Raw genomic sequence first — 12,404 nt, forward strand, 5'->3', positions numbered from 1 at the left:
AGGTTTGAAATACAAGGAGCTTTACAAGCTTTAAGGTTTTTACGGTGATGAATAGTGAGATTGTGATCTTTTGGCTTATGACATCATGCAATTTGTGGGTGGTGGAGGTAGAAACCTTATTGCCCCCTGTACACTTCACAGCAGTTTGTTTAGATTCAGGTACAACTATATACAATATATATTTAATTACTGTTAATAATGTATGTATTACTTATTAACTTCTTGGTTCATACTGTTAATTGCAATGAAACTGATGAATATTGGCCTCAACCTATATTTCATGGTATTATATGCTTCTATCTATGGGCTGTATGACAGAGGATTGGAGTTTAATTTCCAGTTAGGGTCAGGAATTTTTGCTTCTCCAAGTTGTCTCAACCCACTCTGGGGCCCACCCAGTCTCCTATCCAATGGGCACCGGGGGCTCTTTTCCTGGGGGTAAAGCGGCCGGGCCGTGAAGCTGACCCCTCACCTCCAACTAGTGCCAAGGTAAAAAAAATGTGGATCTATGTATCTACTCCCCCATATGCCTTCATGGCATAGTGCTTAATTAGTTAAGCACAGGGAAAATTGTACCTTTTTATTACATGCTTCTATGCTCAGACTGATTTATAATCCAGTCCATCTGGATCCAGGATTAAGTTAATTTTGTAAGTTATGGACAGTACAAGAAAAATGTAAAAATATCCCACTGTCTGGTTCATTTAATTCTAGCACTGATCATGTGATTATTAGGAAAATATATAAAATCTAAGAGGTTTGTATCTAAGATATCTGTGATACTGTAAGTACTAATATCTACACCAAAGTAGTCACACTGACAAAAGTAAATTGTAAATATAAATTTACTTCGTTTTCCTTTGTCCATATACGGTATGTGACAAGGGCTAACTATATGTAGTTTATATATCATATAATACAGAATTTTATTGCATTGATTATATAATAATCGTAAATACAGCTGTCTGCAACGTTTAAGAGAGCTGATTATGATCTAAAAATTGTAATACCTGTTGTATTCTCAACTACTTTCGTTTGCTAAATCCTTGGAAAGAGAAAAAGAAAATATGGCATTTATACCTAACATAGACAGAAAGAAGAGGTGAGTGCTTTTAATTTATGCTGGGGAAATAAAAACACACATCTCAAGAAGTTGAGAAAGTAATGAAGATCATTATTTGAATAGTTTTTTATGCGTTTCTGCATACATCAGTCAGCTTCTCACACAGATTTTAGCTTACATAAATGGACATACACTCTATGATCAAGAAGTTGAGAAAGTAATGAAGATCATTATTTGAATAGTTTTTTATGCGTTTCTGCATACATCAGTCAGCTTCTCACACAGATTTTAGCTTACATAAATGGACATACAATCTATGATAATGTTTGAATTATCTCTATAATATACTAGCCAAAGGTACACAGTATGAAATCAGAATTGTAAATGTCATATAAGCATATGAAACTACTAATAATCTGTCTAAATAACCAACTAACTTCATGGGCAGTCTCTTTCTTGTGAAGCTGAAAGTCATTCAGCTACTGAAGGAATTCCCTGTCTATTATGAGATTAGAAATTCATTTTCATGTTCAAGTGAGTGTGGCACTGGATCCTATCCTGAGCTAATTTCAACACTTTTACGCCTCATTCCTTTGAGATCTATTTTAATATTATCATCCTGTTTATGCCTACTTCTCCTAGATTTTTCAGATTTCCCAATAACAATTTTGTAAGCATTTATCATCTCCCTCATATTCTACATGTTGTTCTTATTTTATTCTCCTTGATTACCCCAGTAATATATGATAAAGAATAACAACTGTGAAGCTCCTCATTGTGTAGTTTTCCATCCTCCTGTTCCTTACTCACTCTTAGGTCCAAATATGCTCCTAAACAATTAGTTCCAAATTTTCTGTTATCTGACTTAAATGTAATTTGAAGCTCTGTACCTTTACATGCAATAATTTTATTGTTTTTCATTCTTTAATCCACAGCCTTCACAGATGTGACATAATGTACCATATAAAGATAACTTTACATTAGAAATCTTTGAGTGAACAGGTAGAAATTTGTGACTACAAATTATAGTAAAGTTATAATATTTAAAGAATGAACAGTTTTGTTTTACTATTTAACTGAGATGTACAGAACATTCTGGACGCCACCTGGATATACATTCTTTGCATTTCATAGATGTATTTTTAGTGCATATGAAGTCCATTAAAGAATTTACCTCATTTGACAGATCATACAGGTGAAGAATATCACTAAATTGAATGTATTTCATAACATGTTACACACAATTTGGAAAGTAAAGAACAAGCAATGCAATATAGGCTTGCAGCATAATGTGGTTTCTGAAAAGATCTCTTCTACCACTAAGTGATTTTAATCGCACAATTTTGACTATGATTTATCATTCATATTCTTGGATAGTGACTTATTTTAAACATACATAAATCTGATAATAAACTACTGGGGAATATTTTTGAATGGCATGTCTTTATAAGTAACAACAAAAATTGGATTTTCTAGACTTATGAGCTGCATAGTAGGAAGACTGTTTAATGCAGATTGTTCAGAACAATCAAAAAGCATATGTGACCAGCCAACATATAACTATTATTTTTATGGCACAGAATTGGTTGGTTGGTTTCCAATGGCTGCATGTGGGATCATTTAACCCATTTTGCTTCTTGCTCCAAACAATTAAAATAACATTCCTGATAGCTTATCTTTTAGATGGTACTTCTTGTGATTTATACAAACCTGTTAGTGCAACTGTTATAATAAAGGTTGAGAACTAATTGCAGACGTCTTTCACCAGTGGAAACCAACTGTTAGGTATCACTTATATTCGAGCAGCGGTGGTTTTTCTGATACTGATTGAGATCCTTCCTTAACTTGGAAACATTTAGCGGACAGCATCTAAACACTCTGATTTTTGTTTCTGTGTTGGTTTGAGATTACAGCTGTCTTGCCCTGTTTTACCACTAAGCTTCAATGGTTTCCTTGTAAGAAGAGGTACTCCATCTTCAGGACAGACTGTCAAACTGAAAAATTAATATATTTTTTATTATTCCATCTCTGATTCAATTTTATTTCTCCAGTTCTTAATCAAGCCTTGTATTATACATTTCACTTATAAGTTACAGTATAATATAACTGTATAAAAGCTTCTAGTATATTTTGGTAGGGCCTAAGTCACAATATTACTAGTCCACGCCATAACCCAAGCAGTTAGTCGCTAGCTTTTAACCGCAGCGGCCCGGATTCGATTCTGGGTCTGGTCAAGTGGGATTTATGATGGACAAAGTGGCACTGGGGCAGATTTTCTCCGAGTACTTTGGTTTCCCCTGCCAATCCTCATTCCAAGAATTGCTCCACGATCACCCTCACCTAGCATCTGGGGCTGGTACAGTAGGCCAGAAGTGGCTGCAGTACAAGGGTCTTAGTCCCACCCCACTAGCAAAAAAAAAAGAAGTCACAATACTAATATGGCTAGTGCAAGGAAAGGAAATGAATATGTAAGTGAACAAGGATGCTTGTGTGTACTTGGATGAAATAGGCCTATATATTCATGTTTTATGTACATCTTTTGGCCTTGACAGCAGTAATGGAGCATTCACATTAAATATGTTAGCCCAGCTGACACTTCAGAAAAGAAAATGAACTGAAAAGTGTTACTTTAATGGTTCAGTGATATGCCACAAACTGGCAAGAGAGATGGCATTATCTGCTGTCTCCAGCTAGCACATTAGAGGCATTATTAGCCAGTACCTTGAGGCTAGTGCTAGCTATTTGTGAGTATAGATGCAGTTAGAAGAGGCATGATATAGTATAGGTGTCAGGGAAGAAGGACATGCATAACATTCCAAACTATCACATTTCAGTATTCTGAATGCTTGTGGAGGGTGTAGCATATCCTATCCACTTCTGGATTTAGCTAACCATTCTGGGAAGGTCACACTGTGCCTCTGCATGATAGTCAATTACTGCAGACACAAATTTACTCTTACAAAGTTAATCACACTGCAGATATCTTGCACAGTGTCAGAAATTATTTTCTTTATGCTGTTAAATATTCATGGTATTGAAAACGTTTGAAATGAATGCTTTAGACCTGTATGAAGCCGATATTTTGTAGCACAGTTCTGAGAAAATCAATAGTACCCATGGTCTTCTGGGATGTTATGCCATGTAGCTTTGGATTCCAACGTTTCAGAGGACTCCGTCTAACATTTTTTTTTTATTTTGCATACAGATATGCAGGACATTCATATCTTCTAAATTGTATGGTTGGAGATGTTTACTTTATATTAGGCACAGGCTGCTTCAGTAACAAGTTTGCAAGAAATTAATTTCCCAAACTGCGATTCAGTGATATAGGTGCTAGGTGCTTCAATAAAATTTTCACAAGGAACTTACTTTCTGAACTGTTAGAAGCAGAATGTTAATAAATCTGTCCATTTTGAGAAAGGAATCACAGTTTCAGAAACCTAGCACAGGATGATTAAGAAAGTGAATGTGATTCAGATTATATGTAATGTTCATTGAATACTATCATATTTTTTAACAAACTGACATCTGAAACAAGACGTTTTTGGGAAAAACTAATGGCCAACTTTCCTTTCACTACATACTGAGTATCTGATATAACATGGACTGCACAGAAAACACCGCGTCCAACAGCCCTTCTATTGTTGCATGTGTATTCTTTCCACTGGTATGTGGAAGCCTCCTTTTAATTTTTCAAAATAAGAAAAGTAGGTTAAAGCAGAACAATTGTTTATTTTCACCAGTATACAGAGGGATATTTTTGATATACAATGCCAAATAATGTTAAAAACTCTAAACCAAAAAAATTTTGTAACAAGCTTTATACCATTGACAATGTAAGCAGATCATTCCCTTTGTTATCACTTCTGTCTTGTGTACAAGTCTGCATAAGTGAAGCTGTTAACATAAACTGTTAGTTTTACTTAAGACTACAGTATCTTTCTAACACTTTTTTTATCTAGTCAGTATTCATAAAAATTTGTGAAATTGAGTAGTTAAGTCATCATGTACAAGGGTAGTAATATAATCCAATTTAGATAACAATCCTGCAAGTTATATTGTTTGTTGAGCTTCAGAAAGGCCTTACAATTCAAAATGTCATAAAAGAGTACATACCCGTATCTCTCCTCTATACTCTCTACCTGCATCCAGCCAATATAGATGCGAGGTGTGATGAAGATTCTCCATGTCAGTGGATTCAGAGGGTTTGTGCGGTATTCCCACTGCAGTATGACATGTTGCAGTTTCCCAACAGGATCTCCAGGCACTATGACTTGATGCTTACTCCCTGGTTCATAATACTGTACACTAAAACAATAGGTAAATTTTAATTCATTCATTCATTCATTCATTTATTGTATATTCCATAAATCCATATACATAGATATAGAACCAGTCACATAATTAATATAGTACAATACAAATATAAATATATATGTACAGTTTATAATCATTAAAATAGATTAAAAAAAACATGTGTTAAATTTATATCAAAAAAAACAGTCTTACATCACTATACGTAAAATTATGCAATATTAAAACTGTTTATGCTATTATCCTTATTTCTAGGCAAATTTGTTACTAAAGAATTCATCACATGTATAAAAAGAGTTTTGCAATAAAAATGTTGTCAACTGAATTTTAAAATTTTTCAAGTAATTAGACATAGATTTGATTTTTGGTGGCAAATGATTAAAGATCTTTACCCCCATGTAACATATTCCTTTTTGGAATTGTGTCAGACTAGTTTGCGGATAATGCAGATCACAGATAGATCTGGTACTACAATTATGCATTTGTGAGTTGAATGTGAACAATTCCTTATTTACTATGACAAACAGAGAGATCGACAATATATATTGAGCTTGTAGGGGGAGGATATCCAATTCTTGAAACAAACTACGACACGATGTTCTCTTTGTTGTATTTGTTATAATCCTAATTATCCTTTTCTGCATCCTAAACACTTTTATACTATGCGGGGAGTTACCCCAGAATATTAATCCATACGTTATTATAGAATGTACATAGGAAAAATACATCATTTTTAATGTCTCCAGTGGTAAAAAGGATTTAACTGATCGGATTGCAAAACAGGATCTGTTTAACTTATCAATTACTGCATCAATATGACTTTCCCACGTTAAAAAATTTTCAATTTTTAATCCCAGAAACGATATATTAGAAATACTTGGAATTTGATTGTTTAAATAACTAACTTCAACATTTAAGTTTTTACTGTTTTTAGTTTTAAACTGTAGAAAATAAGTTTTTTCATAATTTATTACTAGCTCATTTTTCCTAAACCATTCATTTATCATCTCAAATAATTTATTTATTCTAATTTTAAATGTTTCAGGATTCTTATGAAAGATAAGGGTACTTGTATCATCTGCAAATAATATTGGTTTGGATAGGTCAGATATAATTTTTGGTAAGTCATTTACATATAGTAAAAAGAGCACTGGGCCTAATACAGAGCCCTGAGGCACACACACGAAGTATAGCAATCAATACATTGTTGTCAACTTGGAATTGCATTCTAGATAACACCTCACTTTTATTTTTACGACCAAGCCACTTGTTCTTGAGCTTTACCACCCTCCTGACTTATCCTATATGGACCTTTTTCCACATGCATAAGTCAATTTGCATGTAGAGCCAATGTTTACTTCTGTCTCACATGGAGCTCTATAGCCTTCAAACACCGGACTTTTGAAATGGTTGTAGCTTGAGCTGGCCGGAGTTTATTTAAATGCCTGCTGCTGGTGCACGTTTAAATGCCTGTTGGTGCTGTGCCTTTAAATGTCTGCTCCTGTTAGGGCGCTTAAATAATTTTTTATCAGCAAAGAACATAATGTCACATTGTAATATTCTTCCATAATCAAGTCTATTGATTGATATGAAGACTTCAAACAAATATGCTTATCAGTGTTTTATTTATGGAAATAAAATTATATTTCTCTGATGCTGTCAGTAACTATCCCTTGTAAACTATGATTAACTCAAAACTCGTTTGTTTTTTGGTTTTGAAAATGTAGGAATCTGTGCGTTATCTGAATCACAGAAGTCAAAATGCATGATGGATGGAACAAAGAGAGGGATGTAAAGGAAATGTATGATAAATAATCCAGTTAATAAAAGGAAAATTAGCAGAGACCACTCCTAAAAGAAAAAACAAAAACAACCTCAGAAATGGAGGACAAGGAAAAATATGAAATAGAGAAAAACAACCAGATTGTATATGGTGGAACAGAGAATGCGATAAGGTAATTAGGATTAGAAAAGCTAAATTGCTTAAATGGAAATACTGTAAAACTGAAGAGACATGTTTGGAATACAAAAGGGCAGCGATTATAAAAGAAAAAAACAACTGAGAGAAATCAAAGAAGAGCACTGGAAAACTTTCTGTGAGGGAATAAATCAATTCACGAATCCATCGTACATTTGGGATAGGATGAAAAGACTAAAATATAAATTTAACAAGACAGAACAGGAACAAGAATATAAAGAAGAACTTGTTAATTCCGCTAAAACGACTTTTGAAAAGCCATGCTCAGGTGTGGATGAACCCAATCAAGCACCGGCATTCGATCATGAAAATCAGGGTCCATTCCTGGACTCAGATTACACAAATCAAGAATTCCACTTCTAAATTAAAAACATCAGAGTCCTTCCAGCCTTTCATATCACTGGGAAGGAGCTCCCAGTACCATTTGATAAGGGACTGTGTGGGCCCCAAAGCTGGGCTGGATGTTCTGGAGAAGGGACCAGTCTCTTGTCTCTGCCAGGTATAAATTTTGATTCCTCAGTTATCCAAATAAGTTGCAACCTAGTTGCAACACATCTGACCTCTTATCTTTGCAAATATCAGTACTGGGTCTCTGATTATTTTATATATCTGCAGAGCTCCATCTCACCTGTCTGTTTTCTTTTTATCCTTCATTACTTATATGACCTATTCTAAGATCCATAAGCTAATTATTTCTATTTGGCATAAGGAAAAATTATCTGATCAGTGGAAGGCGTCTATTATTGTACCAGTTCACAAGAAGGGGGATATCATTGCTATCAACTTCATACAAAAGGTTATCCAATATTCTTCCCTCAAGGTTAAGTCCACATATAGATGAAATTATTGGGAATCATCAGTGTGGGTTTCGACATAACAGATCAACTGCAAATCAGATCTTTTGCATTCGTCAGATATTGGAGAAAAAACGGAAGTACAATGAGACAGTACCACAGCTATTCATAGACTTCAAGAAAGTCTATGATTCAAGTTAGGAGGGAAGTATAGCATAATATTCTGATAGAGTTTGGGATACCCACAGAAATGGTTAGACTGATTAAAATGTGTTTAAACGAAACATATAGTAAAGTCCGTATAGGTAAACATTTGTCTGATAAATTTCCTATCTGGAGTGGTCTAAAACAAGATGATTTATCACCACCCCTTTTCAACTTTGCTTTAGATTATGACATTAGGAAGGTCCAGGAAAACTAGGTAGGACTGAAATTAAATGGGACATAAAAATTAGAATATACAAAACAATAATTTTGCCTGTGGTTCTATATGGGCGTGAAACTTGGTATATGACATTAAGGGAGGAACATAGACTGAGGGTGTTTGAGAACAGGGTGTTGAGGAGAATATTTGGACGAAAGAGAGATGAAGTGACAGGAGGTTGAAAAAACTTCATATTGAGGAGCTTCATAACTTGTACTCTTCTCCAATTATAATTACTCATAGAATGATCAAGTCAAGGAGGATGAGGTGGGCAGGGCATGTAGCACGAATTGGCAGACGAGGAATGCATATAGGATATTGGTGGGAAAGCAAGGAGGAAAGAGACCACTGAGAAGACCAAGGTGTAGGTGGGCATACAATACTAAAATGGATGTTAGAGAGATAGGATGCGATTATATGGATTGGATTGATCTGGCTCAGGATGGGGACCAGTGGAGAGCTCTTGTGAATACGGTAATGAACCTTCGGGTTCCAAAAAATGCTGAGAAATTCTTGAGTAGCTGCACAATTGGCGGCTCCCCAAGAAGGGCTCAGTTCCATGAATAATAAGTGAGTAATTTATGTGCTCTGTCAAATTTAAAAGAAGGATACTTACGTTTTTGTTAATTCAATGCCCTTGGTAACTCCCTTTTCTCCTCGTAAAGTAACCCAGATCATTCCAACTTCTCCTCCATGAAGTAAACTTTTACATGAATCAGATATCTTCCAAGTAACTCGGTAATGATGACCTGCAGAGACAGGTATGGATTTTAGTTAATTTGAGAATCATTGTATTTTGTACTATTTACTTTGCATATTGATTCCTCAGTTCTAAAAGTAGAGTGTGTGTATAATATGGCAGATGTTTCAGAATACTGGGAATAATGTTGATAACAGTCAGTTAATACCATGACAATGTTTCAGATGTATCTCATTTATTTGAAGTCTATGTACTATCTATGAAAAGTGCTGTTAAAGGAAATATCACTTATTTGATGTAGCTAGAACTACAGCAATTCTCTGTTTTGGCATGCCCGTTCATAGCTTAGATAGTGAGGGATGGTAACTTCCCAATCTGATTTCCTTTACTAGTGTAAAAATTAAAGTACCTACATGCTTTTCAAAAAACATCAGTACGTCTTATAAGATCTTCCAATTCACTTTGATTATGGCTAACCAGAGAAGCAAATTGTTTACTTTTACACTATGAACCACAATATTTTAACAGAGCAGTGTTGGAGTACAAATAGAAACATGATTCCCTTACATCCCCCCTCCCCACTTTATATCTTATTCCTCTGATAGATGTAGGTAACAAAGTTCTGACTACATGAAACATATTACACCACACAGGAGATGGTACTGTTCATAGTCACCCCTGCGAGAAGTCATATCCAACGAAGTTATACATTGTCAAAATGTAATATTGTTAATATTTTAACAAAAACATCCATATACTGTAGTTTTATATTGACTGTACAAAACACATGTTCATGAACTGTTTTGAATTATAAAACTAACTAACTCCATGGAGCCAGCCTTTCACTCAGCTGGTCAAGGAATATACTGCCTTTAGTGAAACATGGAGTTTTATTTCTCTTTTCACAAGTGCCCTCCAGTTGTCTCTGTTGTGGGTCAAACTAATCCAATCTTACCCCTCCTACCATATTTCTTGGAGATTCATTTTAATAATGTTCTCTCAACTTCAGCTATGTGTTCAAAATTGACTGTTCTCTTCAGGTAGACAATAAGATATAAAAGAATGTGTATCATAAAATAGAGATATATACTTATATAGGTATATATTTTTATTTATTTACTGGCACTGTTAATAGGTGAGACTATATAGCATTGAATACTAGTATGATTAGTGGTTAATGAACAGGGGAAAGTGTAAAAGTGCCTGGAAGGGCTCAGGGAAACCACAGATATCTCAGTCAGGATAGCGGGTGTTTGTGTTTAGATTTAAACCTGTGACCTCCTAAATATATAGCAGGAGTGCAAAGAACTCAATCAAGACATTCAGTAAAGCAGAGGTATGAAAATTACTATTTTTAATGGTGTGCTATGGAACTATACAAAGACACTGCACTCATTATTACTAAAACCAAGCAAGGTAGATCAGCTGGTAGGGTACAGGACTTGGAACTGGGGAGATCCTGGAACAAATCTTGGCCAATTTCTACTGTTCTAACTGGTTGACTTGGAAGCTTCCCACATTCTTTTTAGACAAATGCTTTGGTTATCAGAAGAACAACAATATGTTTCCTGTCACCTTCTTTGTTCATTTCATCTCCTTATGGAGTATTACCATTCACTTACCAACTGTAAATAATTTATTGGTCATGTAGTTCTCCATAACTGTCCACTGCTGTTTCTGATGCCCTTGTATTATAAAATTAAATTTTTTTTTCAAGTAGTTACCATACCTGCTTCATATTTTGGATACTCAGATTTAAAATCTGGTCACGAGACTGTCTATTCTGACTGAAATATTTTGCGGTTTTCTCAGTCCTGCAGGGGAATTCCAAGACATGCCTTAATTTAGTCTATGACTGCTTTCTTCCATATTCTTTTCAATTCAATATTTGCTAAACATCCTGTTATCCAAAGGTGTATAATCTTAGCAAATGAAAGTCTCAGTAAATAAACTAAGAGTAAATAACTAATTAAGTATATTTTATTTTATTTTGTCCTATTTTATTATTTACATTGTTATTTAATGGGGGGCATGCAGTAGCATAGTTGGTTGAGGCACTATGCTACAAGCTGGAAGGTCATGGGTTCAAGTCCCGATGAGGTGATTGGATTTTTTTAATTGACCTAAGCCTTCAGGCCGTACTATGGCCCTGGGGTCGACTCAGCCTCTAACAGAAATGAGTACCAGGAATTAATTAAATACTTTTCCTGGGGGAGCAAAGCACAGCTGGCGCGTAGGGCTGACAACCTTGCCGCCATTTGTGAGCTGATTGTCTAGATAATGTGGGACCCTCAACATCTCACAGCCCTATGGGCCTTCACGGCCTGTTACAGGGATAGCTTTACTTTTACTTTACTTACATTGTTATTTAATGATGCTTGCAGTGACAATGCTATATACATTGATTATTTCAGTTTGATTATGCTTTGTTTTTATACGTGTACCTGTGAGGACTTAAGATTGCAACTTATTACTACTTACGACAGAATGGTCCATCTGCTCCTGTCATCATGAACAACTTGACATGAGTCCGTGGTGGTGGAAGATTAAGTGGTGAGCCATATGCTACTCCTTTCCTGAGATATGTATCTGCATGTAGGCCAATCCTTGTTTGGAAAGGACATTTGTTGCCAGTAACACAATCAAAGCAAGAACCATTTTGAAATTCCTCCCAAGAGTCACATTCTGTACCCATAAAATAGCAAGATCCTGGGTTGATAGACTCAGTGAAATACTGGTAGCTTCGTATGTGGTTGCAACCTAACATATGTCGAATACCTGTAAGACAGATAAGTAATAAATAGGATGCGTGTTGAATGTAACAAAGATGTAATAGACTAAAAATATGCACTATATTAGTGTTTTATTGTAACTGAAAGATTGTTGTTTCAACAAAACAAGCCACTTCAACACAAAACATTTTGATATTTAGGCAATATACTTGAAAACTGGAATATACTCCATTAACCTGAATATAAGGCGAGTCCTTTTCCAAATATTGTTTGTTAGAAAAGAGGGGTTGCCTTATTTCTGGCTCCTTAAGAATAAATATGAATAAAATAATTATGAGGAATTCTGAGTGATAATTCTATTGATATCTGTGAAAATACCTAGAATTACTTTTAAGGTAT

General features: G+C 35.0%; 1 protein-coding gene across 2 annotated transcripts in view; it reads right to left on the reverse strand.

Moving 5' to 3' along the window:
* Window positions 1-497: 497 nt before the first annotated feature.
* The window catches only part of LOC111871243 (pancreatic lipase-related protein 2), a 35,419-nt gene continuing 23,512 nt past the window's right edge, over window positions 498-12,404 (reverse strand). For both annotated transcript variants that reach the window (XM_023864210.2, XM_033754323.1), the window contains 4 exons: window positions 11,755-12,051; window positions 9,190-9,322; window positions 5,180-5,371; window positions 498-3,057 (listed from right to left, as the gene is read on the reverse strand). In XM_023864210.2, the coding sequence (XP_023719978.1) occupies window positions 2,919-3,057; window positions 5,180-5,371; window positions 9,190-9,322; window positions 11,755-12,051 (761 nt within the window). In that variant the 3' untranslated portion in view covers window positions 498-2,918. The remainder of the gene's footprint in view (window positions 3,058-5,179; window positions 5,372-9,189; window positions 9,323-11,754; window positions 12,052-12,404) is intronic.

Source organism: Cryptotermes secundus, unplaced genomic scaffold (assembly GCF_002891405.2).
Source record: "Cryptotermes secundus unplaced genomic scaffold, Csec_1.0 scaffold152, whole genome shotgun sequence".
NCBI classification, from domain to species: Eukaryota; Metazoa; Arthropoda; class Insecta; order Blattodea; family Kalotermitidae; genus Cryptotermes; species Cryptotermes secundus.